The sequence below is a fragment of the Condylura cristata genome, unplaced genomic scaffold (genome assembly GCF_000260355.1).
Source record: "Condylura cristata isolate star-nosed mole 26May11 unplaced genomic scaffold, ConCri1.0 scaffold00004, whole genome shotgun sequence".
In the NCBI taxonomy this organism is placed as follows: Eukaryota; Metazoa; Chordata; class Mammalia; order Eulipotyphla; family Talpidae; genus Condylura; species Condylura cristata.
The window spans coordinates 7,797,553-7,819,858 of NW_004567105.1; the positions used below are offsets into that span (position 1 = coordinate 7,797,553).

At 50.2% G+C, this 22,306-nt stretch overlaps 2 protein-coding genes across 2 annotated transcripts in view; one reads left to right on the top strand and one right to left on the bottom strand.

Annotated features, from left to right (window-relative positions):
- The window catches only part of PRDM4 (PR domain containing 4), a 39,931-nt gene extending 37,554 nt beyond the window's left edge, over positions 1 to 2,377 (top strand). Inside the window, exon 13 of the mRNA XM_004675716.2 lies at positions 910 to 2,377. Coding sequence (XP_004675773.1) covers positions 910 to 1,213 — 304 coding nt within the window. The 3' untranslated portion in view covers positions 1,214 to 2,377. The remainder of the gene's footprint in view (positions 1 to 909) is intronic.
- A 3,739-nt stretch (positions 2,378 to 6,116) lies between these two features.
- PWP1 (PWP1 homolog (S. cerevisiae)) lies at positions 6,117 to 22,292 on the bottom strand. Its single transcript, XM_004675717.2, has 15 exons — positions 22,118 to 22,292; positions 18,912 to 18,970; positions 18,607 to 18,791; positions 17,299 to 17,384; positions 17,103 to 17,199; positions 14,641 to 14,751; positions 13,770 to 13,900; positions 12,968 to 13,029; positions 11,172 to 11,268; positions 10,534 to 10,595; positions 9,404 to 9,515; positions 8,408 to 8,498; positions 7,934 to 8,055; positions 7,068 to 7,173; positions 6,117 to 6,385 (listed from the first exon to the last, which is right to left on the bottom strand). The coding sequence occupies exons 1-15, from the start codon at positions 22,187 to 22,189 to the stop codon at positions 6,276 to 6,278; spliced, it is 1,503 nt and encodes a 500-aa protein (XP_004675774.1). The 5' UTR covers positions 22,190 to 22,292; the 3' UTR covers positions 6,117 to 6,275.
- Positions 22,293 to 22,306: the final 14 nt, after the last annotated feature.

Below are 22,306 nucleotides of genomic sequence, written 5' to 3' on the forward strand. Positions count from 1 at the left end.
CCTCCCCGATTAGGACCGACGCGCTCCCTGTCTGCCAGCTAGTGCTGCCGCTGCCTGATGCCGTGTGTGTCATTGCTCCCGCACGGCACGAGCCCTCCGGAGGGCAGGGGCGCGGTGGACACAGGCTGCAGCACCCCAGCGTGCCGCCTCCCCCTGGGGCGCTCCAGGCCTCCCGGCAGCTTTCAAGGATGCTGACTTACTGGGCTCGCGGGGGGGGGGCTTCGTTAAGACACTGGGGCCGCTGCTTAGAAATAAGCTTGAAAGAGCTCCGGGCTGTATCCTCCGTACAGTTTTTTCAGGTCTAAATGTCTGCGCAAGGTTACTCAGCCCTTAGGCTGCTGACTTGTGTGTGGGGGCTGCGAGCCAAGCCAGCGTCAGTACCGACAGGCGAAGGCTTTCCAGCTTGAGCTGCTGCAGTGTGCGGCCAGAGCCCTCTCAGATGCGGCCGATGGGCGGGCGCGGCGACGCAGGGCTGCGGAAAGCGGCGCTGTTCAGGCGGTCACAGCCCTGCGCGTCCGTCCGCGGCCCAGTCGTGCAGCCAGAGGAGCCGGCCCGCACGGTGAGGGTGCAGGGCTGAAGCCACCGGGTGGGCTAGCAGGAGGCAAGCCCGGTGCACAGAGAAGTCGGGACAGACCTGTAAGCACCCGCCCGGGAGGGGGCAAACGGCACGGCGAGCCCGGCCAAGAGGTGCGTGCAGCCTGGTTCCTTTTCTGTAGGTTTCAGGACGGGCGCAGGCTGTGCCCTTTAAACTGGGCAAACCTCACAGCTCTTCTCTGTGGTACGCAGCACTTAAAAAGCGCCGATCCTAGAAGGTGGAGCTCGGACAAAGGCCGAGGTTGTGAAGGGTGCGTGCGCCCCTCGGCGCCCACTCGTAACCCCAACCCAATGCTCTTTCTGTGTTCCCTTTAGAGAACGCCAGATCAAGTGTCCCCAGTGTGACAAGCTGTTCTTGAGAACAAATCACTTAAAGAAACACCTCAACTCGCATGAAGGGAAGCGGGATTACGTCTGCGAGAAGTGCACTAAGGCTTATCTAACCAAATACCATCTCACGCGGCACCTGAAGACCTGCAAGGGGCCGGCCTCCAGCTCCCCCGCCCCGGAGGAGGAGGACGAGGACTCGGAGGAGGAGGAGCTGGCGGACTCTCTGGGGACGGGGGACTGTCGGATCAGCAGTGCCGTGTACCCCGAGTCTCTCTCTGCACGTAAATAAAAGGCGGAGCCGTGGGCTGTTTCGGATGGACAAGACTAAAGGGGAAACACATAACCAGTTATCCACTACAGTGGTTCTCATATAAAGTAGTTTCTGATTTCCTTCCCGCCAGCTTTCGGGACGGACTGCTGGGCACGGGCAAAGCGCTTGCCGACGCGGCTCTGGTGAAGCGCTTTTCAGACCCTCGGGAAGGGCGCAGGGGTCCTGTGTTTGAATGATAATGCGGGCAGGAAAGTGGCACGTCTTGGGCCCCTCTGTTCAGTGGCCCTGCGGGCAGTGGTGGCTGCCGGAGTCACTGTCCTCCGCCCAGACAGTGAGGTCGCACGCTACACTTGCTTCCCGCTCAGAGTTCGCCTGCTTGCTGCTTGTGATTCTGGTGTTTGACGTTTTGCGGACCGGTGTGACTGATGCCCATCCCAGCGGATGGGAACACAGCAGTGTGAGCGCGTTCCTTTGAGCTACCGCGTCGGAAGCTTCGCCTGCCTTGATGTCCCCTGGAGTTTGCGTAGCTGCTCTCCCCACGTTTCAGCAGGTGCCCAGAGGGCAGGTCCGAAGGGAGCGGCCGGGCAGTGGTGGTGCGGAGGGAAGAGGAGACAGGAGCCAAGAGCTAGCTTGGGTGGCGGCCAGGGTGAGTTCCTGGCCACCTGTGACTGGCCCTCGGCGGGCTGGAGGTCCAGACGCGTCTGTCCCCCGTGTCACCTCCAGTCCTGGAAAGGGACCTGGAGGAGCAGTGAGAGGCTGACACCGGTGGGCTCGTCGCCGCGGCCTGCTGTGCTTCACCCATGGAGGGGCATCGGGAACGCCCCCACGTTCCCTGTGGAAATGAGGAGCCACCATGGAAACGCTGCCGACCCCAGCGCGCGACTCCAGGCTCGTCGCTGCGTCCGGGTGTGGTGACAAGGGGCCCCGAGGTGGGCGCTGCAGGGCGGTGGGCGCGCTCGTCACCACGCAGGGGTGTGCCCCGGCCCAGCGCAGCCGGCTCATCGCTCGCGGATCTTCGCCTGCAGCGTGGAGGCACCAGCGTGGGAGGCTGAGGCCGCTGCCCGGCCCCCGCGGAGGAGAGGACCCTGCTGGGGAGGTTCTGCTGCTGCTGTATTTATGGGATGAATGTATTTCATTCAAATCTGTATTCCTCTAGGAAGGATAAAATAAAAACTTTTTTTAATAGAGGATTTTACCTTGCAACTTCTTTTGTGGGGAAAGGAACTGAAAGAATTTGCGGGGAAAATCAGGTACCACATCAGCTTCTCTCAGGTTGGGGGTGGAGAACAAGTGTCCTGAGCCCGCAGGGTCTGCTCCCAGGGCGCTGGGCCGCCCGGTGCTGGCTGCCTCTGGGCACTGGCAGGTCTGCTGTGGGGGAGGGAGGCTCCCCCGGGGCCCTGGCGCTCCTTGAGGGCGCCTGCAGCATCGCCTTTTGCGAAAGGCCTGCTGGCCGCAGCCTCCGCTGTTCTCAGAAAGCTGCTGCTGCTGAGGCTACCGCTGCCTGTGCCCACCCGGCTCCGCCCCAGCGAGTCGAGTTTGTCCGTTTCCCAGCGCGGAGTGAGAGGCCGGCCACGGTGGGGAGGCCTGGTGCCCACAGACACCCTGGCCACAGCCACGGGGAGGCCTGGAGCTCGGTTTAGGAGAGGCCGCGACAGCCTGTTTACAACTTTCATTTTTTACCTCTTAGATGTCAACGGGACACTCGTCATTCTCACCAGCTGCACGAGTTAGTAGCCGCCGGTGGCCGAGCCTGCTGGGGGCCGCGGGAGGCCCCGACTGCGGCTGCCTTGTGCCAGGCCAGGAGGCGGGTGTTAGGCCTGTGGGCCCCGGGGCCCTGCGGGGTGGCCGCTGATGTGAGCGCTGCAGCGTGATGGTCTCGTCACGCCAGGCTGGGTGGCTGCGGCACCTCTGGCGTACCCGCAGATGGAGAGGAGTGGCGCCCCCATTTGCTGGTCAGCTTGGGAGCTCCGTCCCCACGGTGCTGGTAACCTGGGCCGGGCCTGCCTCAGCACGGGGGCCCGAGCCGGACTAGAGCTTCCTTCCCTCCCTCCGCAGCTGGCCCACCTCGCCATCTTGGCCACGGTCCGGCCGCGTCTCCAACAAAACCTGCCACGTGATCACCAGGCTGCATCTCAGAGACCAGCACTCAAGAACAAGGTATCTTGGGGTGCTAGGGGCTGAATTGTGTTGGAGTCCTGACTCCCCAGTACGTCAGAATGTGACTGTAGGGAGATGGGGGCCATCAAAGAGGTGATTACAGATGGGTCCTGGGGGTGGGGCAGCCTCCCGGGTCCAGGGGACCTGGTGTCTGCAGGAGACGGGCGATTCGGGCTTTGAGCTTGGTCTTTGGTCTGCAGCGGCTCCTTCCCCTCCCCGGCCTGGCCCGCCCGGCCAGCCCAGCCCGCCCGGGCTGTGGGGAAAGGCCAACAGCGAGGTCAGTGTATATCCAGAGTGCGCTTGGAGAAAAGGGGCTAACTCCGGGAAGGAAGCAGACGACCCCGGCCGCGGGCAGGTGACACTTTTCCTTGCAGACTCCAGCCGTGCGCTGAGGTTGACCACTGTAGGGCACGCCGGAAACACCGGCCTTCACCCACGTTGGACATGTATCTCCTACGTTCCTGTTGCGTGACCGGCTGCCTGGGAGCAGCTCCCCTGGGCACGAGCCGCCTGCAGCCGCTTCCCTGCGTGTTCCAGGTGCCGCCGCCGCAGAGCCCAGCCGAGCACCGCGCGGTGTTGTTTCCTAAGCAGAGGCCACCTCTGTGGGCCATTGCTCTTCATTCTTCAGAGGCAACTGGGGCGCAGCTGTGAGAAACGAATTTTTCAGAAGTGTGGGAGAAGACAGTGTTCCGTTCGGGGCTTTTCCAAGGACCTTCAGGTAAGCTGCAGTGGGAAAAAGTGAGCCCGGCTGGTTTGCATCAGGTTTCCCAAATGCAGTGTTTCGTGGCCTGCGAAGAGCAGGGTGGGCCGCTCGCCCAGCACATTCCTTTCTCTCCGCGAGAGGGACCTGCCGGTGTTTAAAAGGGGCAGAGGAAGGAGATGGATACGCGAGGAAAACAAGGCAGGTGGCCAGGAATCTAGTTTTAGGCCCAGCAGCACACAGGAGCCAAGCGTTGGGTGTGAGACCCCCTCCTTGCAGGGGTGTGGGGAGGAGGGGACGTCCTGCAAGAGCGTCAGCGTCCTCCGGAAAGGAAATGCCGAGTAGTTGTGGGAGACCCACCACGCAGTGCGGCACCGAAAGGAACCAGGCATCGTCGTGCCAGGCGGGGCAGCGTGCAGGCTCTTGGAGGGATGGTACTGTCTTCACTGCGCGGGGAGACGGTGGACTGTCGGTCCTTGGGAGTGCTCTGGTGTCTGGCAGCTGAAAACCCTCCTGGGAATAAGCTCTCAAAAATCCAGAGCCTCTAACGGGATGCACCGGTGTGAGGCTGGCTCAGGACGGAGTTGTGTGGGGCGAGCAGGGCTGTGGCGCCCCTCGGCAGGCTGAGCTCACAGGTGTGGCTGGGCTTGGGGCTGGCTTTGCGCTGGGGCAGGGGCTCCGGGCCTCCCAAGCCGCTGCCTCCCTTTGCGAGCCCTTCTGCGGCCCGCGGCTCATTCTGCCCTCCGCCTCGACTGTCTTTTCAGCCTTTCAAAGATTCTGAGGCGTCTATACTGCTTTGTAGATTCTTTTGCTTGAGGACCCTTGTCTGCAAAGAATGCTGATCACATAATTGGTATCGGAAGGTGCGCAGGGAACAAATCCTCAAGGAAGGGGAATGTGGGACTAGCTCTCTGGCCTGGCTCGTTCCGGGCTGTGCTGTGCGTGGGGGCAGACAGCCGTGCCTGGCGCTGGGCGACGCCCCTGCCCCTCCCTTGCCGGGAATCAGTACACTGACAGGAGTGCGGTTTCTCTCCCCATTCCCACCCCCAGGGCCTTGACACGTCTGAGACAGATCTGCATTCTGTTAATATGGAAGCTGCCTTTTCCACTTAAGACTTTAGAATTTGATGGGTGGCTTTGTCGTGGGACGCAGTAGAAATGCGGAGCGTACTAGGAATGACTTCCCGGGCGCTGGCGCCACGGCCATGCGGCAGCTGGGGGAGAGGGCTGCTTCAGGCTCAGGCTTTTAGGTCCCTGGAATCCTCTCAAGAACCAGTTTCCTGCGCTGCAGGTGCGCTGATGCCCACCCAGCTCCCAGGTGTTGGTGTTTTTCATGGAAGGAACCTGCTGAAGCTGTGAACTCAGCCTGTGTTGTGAATCGGTGCCCTGCGGCTGCAGCCTGACGAGGGACCAAGCCCGTGAGTGCTGTGGCCGCTTAGTCTGTCGGGCGCCGCATTGGTGTGGTGCTGGGTTCCGTGTCTGGATTTGCTGTTTTTATTGTGTGAAAGTATCAGTGAGTTATGTTTTCTAGGAAATTTTCAATTAACATGACTTGTTTGGAGTAAGTCTCATCTTAATGTAAGGTCTTTAATGTCACCACCTTTGCTTCTGATTTGTTTTATGCTCAGTGTTGCTTGTAGCTTATTACCTGAGCACTCGAAAGAATCAGTGTTTTGCTGATTTTCCATATCATTGATTTTCTATGACAATTTCTCCTCTTTGGTATTCTTGTATTTTTAATTTGGTTTTCTTTTTTTCCCTAATATGCTAAATTTAAGACTGTAAATCTTGTAATGTCCTACAATATTTTACACTATCGTTCAGTCAAAAGTTTCAACTTCTCTCATGCGCTCCCGTCTGACCCTTGTGGCACATGCCACTGTTACTGTCTCGTCTCCTTCCTGCTGGTGAGAGGCACCCTGCAGTCGCCAGAGGCTAAGGTGCACTGCGAACACTTCGGTGCTTGCAGATATTGGGGCCCCGGCCTCCACTTCCCCAACTTTCACGAGAAGTGACTATTTCGTGTGTCTCTTATCTGTGACAGATGGCATAAAGGAATTGTTTTTAAAAATCTTTATTTTTCTCAGGAAGTGCACAGCCGCCCAGACTCCACACGTTCAGGTGGGGAGCAGAGGCGAGGAATGTCAGGCGACAGGAAACGAATTTTGTTCCGGAGATTCCACGGCGGTAGCTACACGAACCGTTTCTCAGGTATGACCTTTATTATGACTCCATTGGTGTGTCTGAGCTCCTGGTCCCAAAAGGGCCATTAATAGAGGAATTTCTTGTGTTGCCCAGAACAAACCTCTCTCGTCTTCCGAATGCTTCATTCACTAAAACACAGGTAGATCGCTGAGTTACACATGAGACAAGGAGAAGCCTATTTGATTATGAAAGTAACACTTGCATGTGGACATGTGAGTGACCAACTTCATGGACTGAATGAGGTTTTAAATTGGTCAGTTTCTGTTTAAGTCTCAACTTTCTTTAGCTTGTCCTGGTTTAATTGGCAGGACGGCTCTTCCCTTGACAACAGTGACTCTCTCCTTCCCTTTTGTTCTCTACTGATTTCACCTTTCTCTGTATCATTTGGATTTTGGGACTGTTACACACATACATAACCTGAATAACCCAGAGAGAACTCTCAGAACCTGTTTTTCTGCAAGAAGGAGAGGTTTCAGGAACCACATAGTGTGGTTGTATCCTGTGTTTATAGGTTACACCAGGCTCCTCCGCTGGGAGGGGAGAGGGCCTTTCAGCAAAGCTGCGCTCTGTAGCAGGTAACTGGAAAAGGGCGATTTGTGCATGCTGGCGCCTGGCAAGGGGTGAGCCGCTCTAAGACCGTGCTCCTCCTGCCTGTCCAGAGCGGGAAGGCAAATCCATGACATTTCAAACGCCATGTGGTCTTGTCTGTTCTCTAAGCAGAACACACTGCAGACAATCCCAGTATTGTCTACCATTGCAGGTTGGTTTGTGCAGGCCTCAGACAACTTATGCAGAAAAAAGTGTTCTTACCTGAAGAGACTGTGCTTATATCCCAGACCCGAAGCCCTTCTCTCTGACCGCCGAAGGCATAAATAAATGGCAAATCAGGGCAACACGAGGAACAGAAGAGAACTCCCTGGGGACCAGAACACCGAGAGTGACTTAAGTATTCCCAGGGCTTCTAAATTCCTACTCCTGTCCACGAGAAACTGCGGCTGAAGGGGTCACTTGTAACCAACTCCCGAGTCTCTCATGCACACCCCTGGAGAGCTCTTCACAGGTCACCCACCGCCACACGGCAGGTAAGCAGGGTGCTCCGCCACCCAGCTCCGCTAGCTGGTGGGAGGACTTTCTAATATTTCTGAAAATAATTAGCAAACCAGGACTATCAATTACCCTTTTAAGGAATTAATAGGTTATGTTTTTAACAGGCTTTAGTATAGGTAACCTACAGCACCATGAAAATCACTCTGCAAGATAACCACTGCTAGTATTTTGAGAAAGCCTCTTCAAGCATCACATAAAAATTGCTGTGGAAACTTGTGTTACTCAGCGCCGAAAGCTTCTGAATGAATTCTGGTTACTTCTAAATTTGTTGCTACCATAACCTCTGTGGTCAGAAGTAGTCTGGTGATGAACTGACTGCAGAAGCTGCTCTGTCAGTCTCCCTGTTTCCCTGACAGCCCTGACTTTATGGTAAAAAAAATACAGCCACATTCTACTTCTCTAGAAAATCCCTGTAGCATTCTTAAATGAGGCCCTTCCCTAGTTCTGGAGAACCCTCTCCTTTCCTCCTACCCAATCAACTATTTCCCCCAAACGACTCCTCTTTAATGCAGCGACTCCTAGAGACCAGCAGTGCGGGTGAGAGCAAGATGGAAACAAAGTGGTGTCACCATTTTCATGTCCCTGGAGTGAACGAGGCTGGGCCTGTCTCCTAGTATGTCCCAGATCTTCACGTACTTGTCTGCCGACGCAGTCACAAGACAGCCCTTGATCTGACTGCTGAGGTCAAGACCTAGAGGAAGGTAGGATTAGGCTGTCACTCTGAAAAACAGGTTACTTCATCGTCAGTTAATAGACACAAAACACTGTTCTTGGCCCTCCCTGGTGGCGCGGTGAGTTAAAGCGCAGCACTGAGAAGCTAAAGCCACTTCCGCATGAGTTCGATCCCCGCCTGCCCCAGAGGTGACCACATGGCGCGGCAGACCTCTCCTGACCGCCTGCTGCTCCCCTCAGCAGTGTACTTCATCGATCTGCATGTTCTGCTCCCCACTCTCTCTGGTGAATCCTCTCGCCGCCCCTGTGCCCCAGTTCTGTATGCATAAATAAATCTTTAAAAACAAAAAAAAACCACTGTTCTTGCTCACCAGAGATTTCGTCGTTGTGTGCGTTCAGTGTAAAAATTGGCTTATCTGATCGTGCATCCAAATTATATACAAAGCCGTCGTCTGTACTGGCCTGGAAAAAGTAAAAGGTAGGGAAGGACGTCAGGGAAGGCAAGGAAATGGGCATGAGGAAGCATGAGTGTTTTGGCAGAGTCCATCAGGGCGGGACCGAGAGGCGGGTCACAGTGCCCTGCTGCACCGTGATGGAGACTGGCGCCAGGTTCAGGACAGGAAAAAAGGAGGGCAAAGGGTAACCGTCTGGGCAGCTGGGCTGTGAGTGGGGACAGAAACGAAGGTCTCGCCCTGAAGACTGGAGGGAAGGCTGTAAACTACCGTGCTTAGAGTCGAGCGCCCATGGTGACCAATCGCGGGGGCTGGGCCCCGGAGTCTGGCTAAGGTCACCAGCTGGGAACTGCGCGGACCTGAGGGCAAAGATCAACCTCCAATCATTCCAGGAGCCTTGCTTTAAGAAGCCCACCTGTTAAGAGCTGTTTTGTTTTTTTCAAGCTCACAAAGCACTACATACTTAAAGAAAATCAGTAAGTATTTCACCATGTCTTTAATCTTTCCTTCCAGATGAAAGCTGGGATTTTATTTTCCGTGGATTGAAATGTCCACGGAAGCTGCCAGCCTGCAGACACTGAGGGTATCTACGGGAGACCGTGCTGCGCTAACAGACTAACACCCACGTCTGACGTAGCCATTAAGAAAACAAAGTAACAGTGCTTAACGCTAAAAACGGAACACTAACATGATCTTATTAAAGATCATCAAAACTGATTAAACTACATTCTAGTGCTCACTTTGGAATTGTTGGAAATGAACAAAACCATTTGCGTGTATTTATTTTTGTGGTTGCTCTTATGTCATCTTGTGAAAAAGACATTTTTCTTAGACCCTAAAATCCAAATAGTTCACATTGCTGAGGTAGAAAATAAGTCAGCAGTAACTTACATAAGCAAACATGAACTCGCTTACCAAAAAATGACAAGGAGAAAAGTGATTCCAGGTCACACGCTCGATCTGCCCGCTGAAGCGCCACACTCGATGGCTTTCCTCGGGGCTCCGGCAGTCGTACAAAGCCACGGACCTGGTCACGGACAACGTTAGGGCTGTGAGCTTACCCTTTATGGTAATAGACACTGAGAAGTCAGGAGCTAATCACCTGAAAGCCTGTTTTAAGACGCCAAAATCAAGGGGGAAAAATGAGTTGCTTTTCACTAAACGACGAAGCAAGAACCCTGGTCCTGTCACGTGAAGGCTCTGACGGTGCGGCAGCCTCGGCCTTCTCCAGGCCAATACCTCCACTTACACCAGGAGCCCTCGATTTTCAAGAGAAAAAGGTGATTTCGAATTTCCCATCCCTGGTAGTGCTCAGAGCCAGGTAAATTCATTGTCTCGTAAAGGCAGGTTACTGTGCAGGGGAACCAATGTGTAAGTGTTTGGAATTCTGCATTAATTCCAGATAAAAAATGTAAACAAATCACTTCAAAGGGAAAGGAGGAAGACTCCAAGTTGGCTTGTTTCTATCAGCTTGCGTGCTCACGGCTGACGGGAGCACCCATGGCAGGGAACCCCCTTGGCTCAGTGCCCCAATCCTCCCCCCCCCCCACACACCTGTGCTCTACATAAAAGTACACCAGTTCTGCCCCTGGGTGCGAGAGGCTTTGGCATTTCTGCTTGTTTCTGATCTTGCCATGAAAACACTGGTGAGTCCGTTACTCCCAGCAGGATATAAACAGGAAGCAAAGAACTATCTTTTCCGATGGCCCCTAGGACACACACCACGGTGAGCAGAACAGTCAGCTGAATCTGGCTCCGAGCAGCTAAGCCTTGCGTGTGCACAGAAATGCTTACAGTTTTAAGTTACCAAATTTTGGGGTGGCATAGTCACTGCATGGCTAACTCTGGGGTACCCCAGTCAGAGTAACTGTTGCTTAGGAAATAGAAACATTCTGAGAATTCCCTTACAGAAGGAAATCCTCAGATGAGATGAAAAGGACCAAGTAACACACAGCGCTTCAGCAGCGTACGCTATCTGCGCGCGATACTTTCTGAATTGGGGCAAGAGGAGAAAAGCAACGATTATTCTTAAAATGCTTTCTTACTTATCATATGATCCAGAAATCAGAGTCTGTGCTTCAAATGGATGGAACTGCAGAGTCTGAACCTAAACGGAAGAAAGAAATGAGATTTGTGCCGCTTTTGATAAAAGTACCTAGCACTTGAACATCAGCCTGGTAGTGTTATTTTAATACCTGCCTTTGAAATTTAGGACTGCTTAACGGCGCATACATGTACTGCACACTGGGTCCTCTGGACTTCCCCAAGGTCTGCAGCCAGAATCTAAGGGTCTGCTTGGGGCTTGCTTCTGTCTGCTCCAATAAAGGCTGGCACGTAAAGACAGTGCCTCACCGTGTTCACCATGTGCACAAGCCCCGGCACAAGAGTGGCCAAACTTCTCCGGGCTCTGGAGCCCGTGTGTGGAGGCCCAGCGCCCCCCTGAGCAATTCTGCGCAGAGCTCTGCTACACGATTAAGCCCACCTGGTGACTGACAGCCTTGTGCCCTTTTAGGGTCCGCTGTAAGCATGTCACTAAGTGGCATGCTCTAGGGTGGGCAACGATCACACAGGCTCTGTGAGACAGCACAGCAAATCATTTTGTAATTTAACCAAAACCCAGTTATAAATAGCCAGTATTTGTCCAATATTTCAAAAAAAAAGCGTCGTATGCACTAAGTCATACCTTGTCTGCATGCACAGCAAGGCTAGCTGCGGGCTTCCCCAAGGCCATGTCCCACAGAACGACAGTGTTGTCAGCTGACGCGCTTGCCAGAACATTTCTGAGAAAGGGAGGAAAGAAGTCAGGTCATCTCTTACAAATCAAGAGCCTTTAGTGTAAGAAGAATAAAGTTATTTAGGAATGTATTTAACTGAAGAGCAACTATACTGAGAGCTATTAAGAAATCGTCCCAAGGAATGAAGCGAATGTCTGGAAGCTGTCCAGTGCTCACCGCAGGAAGGCCTTTGGCTAACAGGGAAACACTGCCACCTAGAGACACTGTTCACATTATTGACAGCTTTCACTCCCTTTAACCACTTCCTTGTAAAACTCTAGGGAATTTGTTTGCTGAAAATCAGTAAGTTGATTTTTAAAATTTACATGGAAATGCAAGAGACTCAGAATAGCCAAATCATCTATAAAAGAGTAAAGTTGGAAACTTCATAATTTCTGATTTCTAAGCCGACTGGAAAGTGTCCATTATCATAACAATGTACTGGCATTAAAAACAGAAATACCATCAACAGAACTGATGAAAAGTCCAGGAATAAATCCTTAAGCTTACAGTCGTTAGTTTTTGAGAAGCGTGCCAAAGTCATCCATAGCTCAAAATGCAACAGAACAGTATTTTCATCAAAGGTTGGGCAGTTAGATCTCCTCACGCCAAAGAATGCGGTACCTCACAAGAATACTTCACAGGCACAGGATACACCTGTAACGGCCGAAACTGCAAAGCCTAGGGGACACGCGGGTGTCGGTCTTCACCGGCGCGTCAGGCAACACTTGGTTGTGCCACAAAAGCATAAAACGGGGCACAACAACAGGAAGAGCCTGTCTGCAGGAGACACCTCAAGGATGGGAAGGACAATCCACAGAACGGGGAAAGATTCCCAACGGCACACCGAGGAGGGGCTTGTATCTTTGATACCTGACGGCCTCTTGACTAAATACTGGAGTCACACACATGGCCAAGGAGGTTGACAAACAACAGCCTCTCAAGGAATACTACAAGTCAGGAGTGTGACTTAGCAAAGGACACCGACATTCGCTACTGACAGCTTTTTACTAGCAGTTGGAGTGATACTGATACGAATAACCACACCCCAAACTCTTTGAACCAGACTGGGGGTTACAGTATACCACACTTCCACAGCGAAGGGGAAAGGAGAATCCAGGTCTAAAACAAAACGGAGAAAGAAGCATCAGGGCACAAAGGAGGGCACAGGCCGGAGTCAGAGACTCGGGTGTGTGGGTGCCCAGAGCATCTAGATGGGGGCAAACGATTGTGGCCGGGGCGGGGTGACCAGCAGGCGGCGCGCCGCAGCCAGTGCAGTGACATCTCTCCACGCGGCTCGCAGCCTGAACCACCGTGACGGTGCAGGCCCGAGCGTCGCCCGCCCCGACGGCACAGTCATCACTGAAACTCACTCGCCCGTGCTCAGCACCGGGGCCCGCTGGAAAAGAAACAAACAACTGCCTGTAGTGTGGCAGCATCGGATTCATCTGGAGAAGCTTGAAACAAACAGAAAAAACCCCAAATGATTCCTGGGCTCCCAATTCAGATCTATGAAGTCAATATTGGGGAATCAGAACCCAGGAACTTGTACTTTTTTTTTTTAAATAAAATTCATGCATACAAGAACAAGGGTACAGGCCAGAGGTGGGGGGAGGGAGGGTTCACCAGAGTGTGGCAGACTGACCGAGAGGCACAGGCAGAGTAAAGCAATGGTTACGGTCTAAAGGACTGAAAGGTTTTTCACCTGATCAACTTATTCCAGGAAAGGTCCAGAACAGCGTCACTGTGCCCTTCTGCTGAGGAACTCTGAAATGACGGTGATTTGGTTACTTTGTGTAGTAACAGTCCCCTCCCATCACAAAATTGGTTTGTTAATTTGAAAGATTCTTTAAAATAGTATATTACTGCCCTGTTAATATTGGAAGAAAGAGGAACGCCCTGGCCTGTTACCTGAGAGGCCCACTACAAACACTCTCGCAGGGAAGAAACTAGTCGGCCTTCATGGAGTGCTGCACTTCTGCATATGAATATCCATTACCAGCCCAGTTTAACAGCTTTAAACGCCACAGGACTACACGATACTTAGAACTCAATATACTAAAAGGTTAAATGGAAGTTAAAATTTTAAGCCAGCACATTAGTGTGAATAGCTACTGAATACAACAAAAGACCCAAGAGTAATTTGTTTTGTGTAAGGACAAATAATGTGCTAGAGGCTTTTTGTAACCAGAAATTAATTAACCTTTGGACGGTTTTTTTTTTTTTTAATAATATAACAGTTTATTTTTACATCATTTTGTACACTTATTTGTTTTTATCTCAATTGTAATCCCCAAATCACCTGTGTGCCATCACCATAGTCCCATGCACTTCCCTCCCCACCCCCCGTTTTTGATATTGGACGGGCTTTTTGGAACTAGAAACTACTGTAACTTCGTGACTAACTGTCCCGTGCCACCAAAGTGCTAAGTGAAAAATGTTTTCATCTTCCCCCATAATAAAACTTGTGTTTATCATTAGAATTTGAATATCATTAACTGGTTTACCTTCTTTCCTTTCTTTTTCTTCTTTTTTGACAGTTTGCTTCCAAGTGTGAAGACTGGCTCTAAAGAGTCCACTATATCAAGGTCCCACACTTCAATAACCGGGGTCATGTTCCCCACAGCAATATAATTTCCTGTAGGAAATTCATAATAAAGAAAATGACCTCGAATGAAATGTACTACACGGTAGACTGATGGCTCAGAGTAGCTTTTCTCTCACATGAAAATGAGGGTGACTTTTTCCAGAGGTCTTGGGTGGGACCCCAACCCCCAGGTTCCAACCAGCTCCCAGTGGTGGCACAGTGTGGACACACTGTGCCGCTGGTTCTCAGGCCACAGTCTGAGTGGCATGGCCATTCTCCTGGCCCCAGGCTCCTTGCTCTCAGGTAATGAGAGCAGCAGTCCCCTCCCCCTTCACTCGCCGTGAGGGTGAGGAGCTGACCGAGCCATAAATGTGACCAAGCTTTGCAAATGAGGAAGGTCTGAGCATCCGTAGTTTTACTTAGAGGAAGCAGGACAGGTCGACTAGAGTGGGCAGCTGTGGCGAAAGGACAAACGCCGGAAACTCTTCATTGTTGTTTTTTGTTTCCCAAGACAGTGACGACGCTAACCACACACATTATGCCGCTTCATGCCGGCTGGCTGAGACCTCCTGCCGTCCGCGAGCCCTCAGCCCGCCCTGCCAGCAGGGCAGCCATGGCGTGTTTACTGCACTGCAGTCTGGGGCCTCGCAGATCAAAACTGACTGACACCTTTAGGACTATGGAACTGCCCACAACATTAACAACTTTGAGAACATCCATAGGGTACTTATGTGGCCAGGGGAGACACACAGAACTAGGAATTGCTGAGCAACCTTAAGTTTTCTAATTACCAGTAGAATCATCCGGACTAGGATCAAAATTCAGCCACTCCACAGTCAGGGGGTATGCGGACAACAGTATATCATGGTGCACATAAAAGGAGTCTTCTTCTTGATTATAAACTGAAAGATTGAGAAGAGAGTTACTGCAGCAGAATAATCATGTCCCCACCAAAAGCCAGACCATCAAACCTAGAGAGGGTCCATGCTTAAAGGTGAGACGTGTTTCAAGACATGACGAGACTCCGCAGTTGCTGACGCCAGGCAAAGGCCCTGCGCGTCTCGCACAGGGACAGGAGGCCCAGACTGGCGTCGGCCTGCGTGCCCACCAGCAAAGACCGGCCCCACCTGCCAGTTCCCCATCACTACAGCAAACCCGTGCACGAAGGTCTCCTAGGAGCACTTCAATCTAAACACCTATCTGGTCGTAAAAGTCTGGAGCAAACAAAACAGCACTGGAGAGCAGAGCTCATATTTAGAAGTCTAGGTGCTTGTCAAAAATTTCATCTGTAATAGTTAAAAAATTAGTTCTTTATCACTAAGTTATGTTAAGGAGCAAAACTATTGTTCAAATCAACGACTAAGAAATCTCTTAAAAACGATACAGTGAAAAACTGGCAAAAGAGAACCCAATATGCTATTTATAGGAGAGAAGCAAAGACATGTTAAGGATTAAAAAAATTCCTCATTTTCCTGGGACAGACAGATGAGCAACCTCCTCGTAAGATTCTATTATACCATTTTAGGATGAGAATATATGTTCAAAATGACTAGCTTGTGGTTTTGCAAGAACCTCAAATATGGTCAATGTACTCAACTTACATTTAAAATGAGGTTTTCAATTATATCAGATCAACATTCAGATTAGCTTTAGAGTGCAACTATAAAGTTCTTGAAAAAAGATAAGCTGGACAATTTGGAGAGTCACAAATCCAAATATTATGTAGCTTTAAGAGGCTTAAATTAGAAAGAAGTAGGGATATGACTGCTTTAACTTCTCAACTCCTCTCAGTACCCTATCCCTAAATTCTAACACCCCTAACTAACTTCAAAGGAATAATTGCATCAAGTTCTCACACAAGAATGCATAAACATCAATGATGATACAACAGAGGCTCGATTATAATGTGTCTTTTAAAATTTCACCAACTTCTTTTTTTTGAAGTCCCCACTCTACTGTGTCCCTTCGGAGCCCTCTCTGGTGACACAACGGGTTAAAGCGCAGCACAATGAAGCTGTCTGCAGTCACTGCGGCATGAGTTTGATGGCAGGGAGCTGACTCACATGGTGTGACAGCCCTCTCCTGACCCGCCCACAGCAACCCTCAGCAGTGTGTTTCAGTCCACCTGCCTGTTCTGCTCCCCACTCTGTCTCTGGAGAATCCGCTCACCCGCTGCATAGCTGGCCTGTACCCCCAGTTCTGTATCTTTAAAAAAAAAAAAAAAAAGTCCTAAAGTCCTTTCAATTTTATGTAGATGACACTGAGCTGGCCATGTGACCAAAATGACCTAATCTGCAGACTTCCTGCAGACAGTCTTAAAGACTGTGAAGAGTTACAGAAATTAATAAACGGAAAGGAAACACAGAGCAACCTAGAAGCTGCCAATAAGCATTAAACCTACAGGTCTTGATTTTTTCCCCAAGTCTGTAACTGTGTTTCATATAAAAGGCAGTTGCAACTTAAGTCTCTTTTGAACACCTCAGAAATTTCAGGCAGATCAATGTAAGATCAAGTGCGGGTGGAAGATGGTGCTCGGTTGAAGACGTGTGAGCAGAATAAGGGACAAGGAAAACAAAGGGAAACTGCAGGCAGAACTTCCCGGACACCTTGAAGATCTACTGGATGGAAAATCATTCAATTAATGTTGACTATCAACATTAAATTATATCTGATAAAAAATTCAAATAAAAAAATCAATTCCTACTTCAGATCCAAAACCTCTGAGAGTGGCTGCAAACCACTCTCTGTGCAGGGAAAAAGGGCCAAGACCTGCTTCCCGAAGAGACAAAGGCACTCGGGGCTGGGTTTTTATGAAAACTGTGTTTTGCAAGAGGGGAAATGATTTAGATGCCTCGGAATAAAATGGGGCAAAAACGTCACCTAAGTATAATCTTCACCACATAAAGAAAAGAAGTGAGGCCAAGTAAAAGTTACACTGGGTAGGAAATGAGGTTTTAGGTCCTTGCACTACTAGGCTTTTTCCAATGGGCACAAAATGGACAACTGGCAAAAGTATTCAATTTAAAGGTCACAAAAAGCCCTACGAGAAGTTTCCAGTGGATCTACTGCCATAAAATCAGGCGCCCAAACGGCCTACCACATGACATGCATAGGCTGGGCAGGGTTTAACCATGTACCAACTTAGAGGGTGGCAGGGCTGCCTGCCTCTCAGGTCGTAACAGTAATCATGATGGTTACTACTTTAATATCACTTAAACAGAGAACTTTTTTATAAGGGCTAAATTCCATTTACCATGCACCTCTAAATTGCAGTGGTCCTGTTCGGCTCGGCCACAAACTATGAGATTGTCAGTGGGCTTAATCAAGAAATCGTCCCGTTCATACTGCTCCTAAGAGGAGAGGGGAAAAGTTAGTGGGTAGCAGCAGATATTTGGTAAGATTTTTAAACACTTAAGGAGCACAACTAGAAAAGCCATGTAAATACTTACTGTATCTTTCAGAGTGACATAAGGATCTTGATCATTACTTCCATAGACTGTGAGACCCAGGAGTGATTCACCAAGAGTTTCAGTATCTGTAAGAATTCAAACATTGAAGTGAGTAAGAGCAGTGTTTCCTAGGAACCCCTTTTCTTAAGATGTATGTCTAACCAGCTACTTCTTAACTATGAGTGACCCATAGTTGGAAAAGGAAGTAATGAGGAAGTTAAAAGCTAGATTTGACCTTAGAATGTATATCTCAGTCCTGAATTACCACTCTTCCAATAAGAAGAATTAAACCCAATTGAGAAAACCCATTTTAGAAAGTTAGCCACTAGTGTGCTCCGCATAATCTTTACTTAAAAGTGCCGTAGAGAAATGGCCTTGAGGGCTTGTAAGCACAGTTACTCCAAACACTGGAATCAACACAGATAATAAATTAAGGGTTTTCTGGTCCAATACATTGGAAGAACTGATAGGTTTCACAAAGTTAAATGCATTTTTTTATTGCAAGATTTCTCAGTACTGACATGCTAATTTGCCGTATGAATCTGAAAAGGGCATATGTATGTCTTTTCACTCAATTCACCCGAGAATGGAACTTTTTATGGCACATAAGCAATGAAGACAGAGAACACACAGTAACTTATATAAAGCTCGGGAAAAGGAAGACACTCTTCTTGTCAGGGAGTTGCTTTAAGGAGGCAGGGTAGTATGTTTAAACATCTGACAGGCAACAGAGGTGGGTGAGGTGGAGTCAGCGACCCGCAGCAGGGCGTGGAGCTGCTCGTGAATGCCAGCGCGGGCAGTGCTGCTCCCTCTGCGCCCTGGCACGCTCTCCTAGCAGACAGTTGTCCAGATTAGGGGCCACAGCCAGAATCCAATGGAAAAAAGCTATTCTCTACATCTAATAAAGTACACTGAAAAGAATGAAGGCTTTAGGGCCGAGAGCATTCAAGTGTCATCTCCATTATTCACTGGCTATGTGACACTGGGACAGCTCCTTCATCTCCACAGCCCTGTGCAGAACGCCTTCTGTAAAATGAAGGCAGCAAGTCCTCTCTCATTACTGCAGATAAGGAAAAACGAGTTACAGAGTATTGGATCTACAATAAAATAACACATGCTTTCAGAGCAGATATTAGGGGCGAGAGGCTGAGGACATCAGCAGAGGAACGCACTGCCTGCCGAAGTCGTGATTAAGCCAGATTATCTGACTGATGTAAAGGACAATAAAGTCTCGGAGTAGGCCTTGGGAAATCAGATGTCATGCACTGCGCTTGTGAGGAAAAGCAGCAGCACTGAACGAGTTCTGACCTGGGTCACCTTCCTCGTCGTATTTGTCCAAGTCATACTCTGCTAGCTCCTCGTCGTCCAGGGTCCGGTCATCCTCTGGGTCTCCATCCTCCAGGGCCTCTCTGGGCCGCGCCTGGGTCCGAGCACTCTGCATACCATCTTCCGAAGGATCACCTGTCTCTTCTTCATCACTACCACCTTCTTCTCTATGCAGATGGGAAAAGAAAAACACCCAAGTGGCACCATTTAAGACGACCACCCACTGAGCCACCATCACTTAAGATTTATACTTTGTCTGGACCCAGAATTGACATTGCTCAACTTACTGTAATTTTTCTTTTGCTTCGGTAATGAGGCGTTTAACTTCTTCTTTACTAAGTTCTACCTATAAAAGAGCAATATTTCATTCCAATATATCATGAAATCATTATACGTCTTTAAAGATGTTTGCAAACTAATGTAAAATAAAATTTCAAGAAAAATTAGTATGAATCACACCTCAACCCAGGCTTTCTAAATTTAATGTAAATTGAGTTTGGCCATTAAGATTGTTTCCCACTTGAAACTATTCAAAAACCATGTTCGTCTTTTTTACCTCTCTCCAATTTTTTACTTGATCTTAGTCAAAAGGCCAAGAAATGACGGCCTCTCCAGTCTTTTCAAACAAAGATTTGTGTAAACTGATTTCTATGATATCTGATAACTTTTTTTCCCAAGAAACATTTCTTTAATAAAAAAATAGTTGGCATGATTTTATTCAAATGGTGTAGTACAATGTTGGTGGATCTTAACATCCCATCTACTAAATCAACACAAGCACTACAATGATATATTCCTGAATCTGGCTGACAGCACAGTCTAACAAAGTTGTCTTTCTGTTATGTCTACAAGTTGAGTAGTATAAGTTGGTGGCTGAACAAGTCTGGTATGACCATATTTTTCTGGTTCTTTTTGGTGAGTTATCTTCATTCAATAGAGTTGCATAGACCCAACAGACAGGATGGTTTTGATTAAATGCTTCTACAACCCAGTAGCAAGGAACGTTAAGTTCTGGGGCGATGCCACCGTGGGAGCTGTCTCCTTCACCTTTCTTGCATGACACCATCAAATAGCTAAAGCTGTATTCCTACTGCATAGGGCTCTGTCTAGTCTAATTAGTTTGTAAATATGTTCAAGACATGCTATTCAGAGAATGAAGATTTCTGTCTTTTTTTAAACATGAAGATCATTATTTCTAAAGTAGCTCTACACATTCTCAGATTTAGTTAAGTCCCTTACATAAAATGATTACATTTATTTAACGCAACAGATTTTAATCGTGTCAACATGTCCACACTTGTAAATCAAGCAGTGAACATATGCATATTTATTCATTTGCCTGTCTTGCCTAGCAGTTCCTATACACACACACACACACACATCTCACAGATTACCAAGAGTAGAAACTGTAGCATTTCAACCACTCTCTCTACATCCCAGGCCAATTCTCACTCAACAAGCAGTGAGGAGCCTACTCACTGCTGCACTTCCTGAGCCCTCTAGAGCTTTTCTCCCATTCCCCATGGGTAGTCCTAACCCCCCGGCCTTGTCCTCTGCTCTTTTTCCTGTGACTACTGCTAAGTACCCATCCGGCAGGCCCTTCCCTGGCAAAGTTCATTCTTTCTCCAGATGAAAACTCCCACCTCCACACTGGTAACTCCAATCTCCTCCCTCTCTATCTCCACGAGGGGTTAAACCTAGACAGAAGAGAGGGACTCAGACCTGGGAGACACCAGACATAACTGCAGGGGAAATACAGTAACAGAAAACAAAACATTGTGTTGAAAGTCACCAGTTTACTTATATTGGGATGTGAGTTTCAATCAACCAGTCAATCACCACCAGCAGAAACTACTGTCCCCCCGGACCCAAAACATCAGCACCTCTGTGAAGCAGCTGACATGCTCTCAGGTGAAGCCTGCATGCGGAGCTGTTCTGCTTCCCCGCGCAGATCCCTCAGGCCGACTCCTCAAGCTGAGCTGGCCTGCTTCCTGCAGCTGTGTGCAAGCAGCCGCCTGTTTCACTCCAGCACACTGGGCAGGTTCCCAGCTCGACACATCACGTCACGTCACACCTGCCCTCCAGAGCCACTTTTCCAATCGTCTTTAATACTCCACTTGGATCTCCTGTTCAAAGCAGAAGTCACTTTCTGCTTCAAAACTGGCATTCCATCCCCTCGTCAATGTGTCATTACTCAACTGCTGGGTATCTCCAGAAAGGGAAGGTTTTAAAGTTTAATTAAAAGACTGACTTTCTAGTTTCCTTACTGATCTGAATCTTGCTTCTGGGGTTTCTATAAACTCTTCAAGCAATAGTTCTCAAACTTAATTGCATGTTGGCATCACCTGGGGTATCTTTACAGCTGCCGGGTCCATTCCAGACCAATTAAACCACAATACTTGGGAGCGAGGCACAGGCCTACTATTTTTTGGAAGATCCCCGACAGGTTCTAAAATGTAGAAACACTCAGAAATCACTGCCTTCCAAAGGCATTGTATTACAAATATAATTCAAATATATCCTGGAATTTTATATTTCAAGTGGTTGAAAGGCTTAATAGGAACTATTACCTCCTTCAATAATTTTAATACAAGGCTATCTTATGTTCCTCTTCTATAAAACGCACCGAGTGCCTGTGAGCTAAACACCAGAAGAACGGGTGACTCAAACAGTCTGTGCCCTGTGGAATTTACATTACTGGGGCTACTGCAACCCCTCACCCGGTTACTCGGTGCGGCAGCACTCACGCCCATCCCCTCGTCCCCTTCATCACCCGCCCAATTACATTCAAATGCCACCTGCCGCCTTCACTTCTTTCCTCGCCTTTATTTCCACCGACATGTTGTCGATGCGCACATCTGCTCCACGCTCACGTTCCACACAGGCAGGACCCGAGCCCTGTGCATGCCTATTCCAAGGCACTGAACAACGCCTGGGGTGCAGACCCGTCACCTTGGTCTCATCCCCACGGCCACACCAACATCTCACTTCGGAGTTACTGCCAAAACCCCTCAGTCACCTCCCGGCCTCTGGCTCTGTGGCCAGCACGCCAGGTTTCCACCCGTTTCCACCCACGAACGCCGAGCCGAGGCGCGGGAAGCGGCGTTTTCCCGTTAGTGCTCCCTCCTCCCACCCGGCTGGAACACCCGCCCGGGTGGGGTGCAGCTGCAGGGTCGTCGGAAAGCTTCGGAGGGCCTCTCGCTCCAAGCACCACCCCGCCCCTTGCAGCCCGCGAGGTGCACGGAAGGGCGAATCTGGGGGTGGGGCTGGGCTGCGGGAAAAGGGGGCGTCAGGGGGAGCAGCCCTCGACTCCCCACGCCCTAGAAGCCCAGACCTCGGGGCCGCAGTCCCGTCACGACACGCGGGCCAAAGCCGGCCTCACGCCCGCCGGCCCCACCACCCCACCGGCCCCGCCAGCGCCGCGTGCTCCCGTCCACGTTCCCCACGCCCCGCTGACCGAGGACGCTGCAAAGCGGCCGCCCCTCGGCCTCACCTTGTCTGGCGTCTCTTTGGCTACGCCGCAGCGGACCCAGGCCACGCACGTCACCTGGCGGCTGCGGTTCATGGTCCACAACGCGAGGACGCCTCAGACGCGAGACCCAGCTGCCGCGAGGCTGGAGGCGAAGACTCCCTCACACCAGCACGCTCCCGGCGGCCCACCCGCAGGGCGCAGGCGCGGTCC

What these genes read in the sequence shown, in the direction of transcription:
- PWP1 (XM_004675717.2), bottom strand. Translation starts at nt 22,189, where the DNA reads ATGAACCGCAGCCGCCAGGTGACGTGCGTGGCCTGGGTCCGCTGCGGC. An exon ending in CGACGAGGAAGGTGACCCAG is followed by an intron (nt 17,385 to 18,606) that starts GTCAGAACTCGT and finishes GAATTCTTACAG; the next exon opens with ATACTGAAACTCTTGGTGAA. An exon ending in ATTTCTGGATCATATGATAA is followed by an intron (nt 9,516 to 10,533) that starts GTAAGAAAGCAT and finishes GTCCGTGACCAG; the next exon opens with GTCCGTGGCTTTGTACGACT.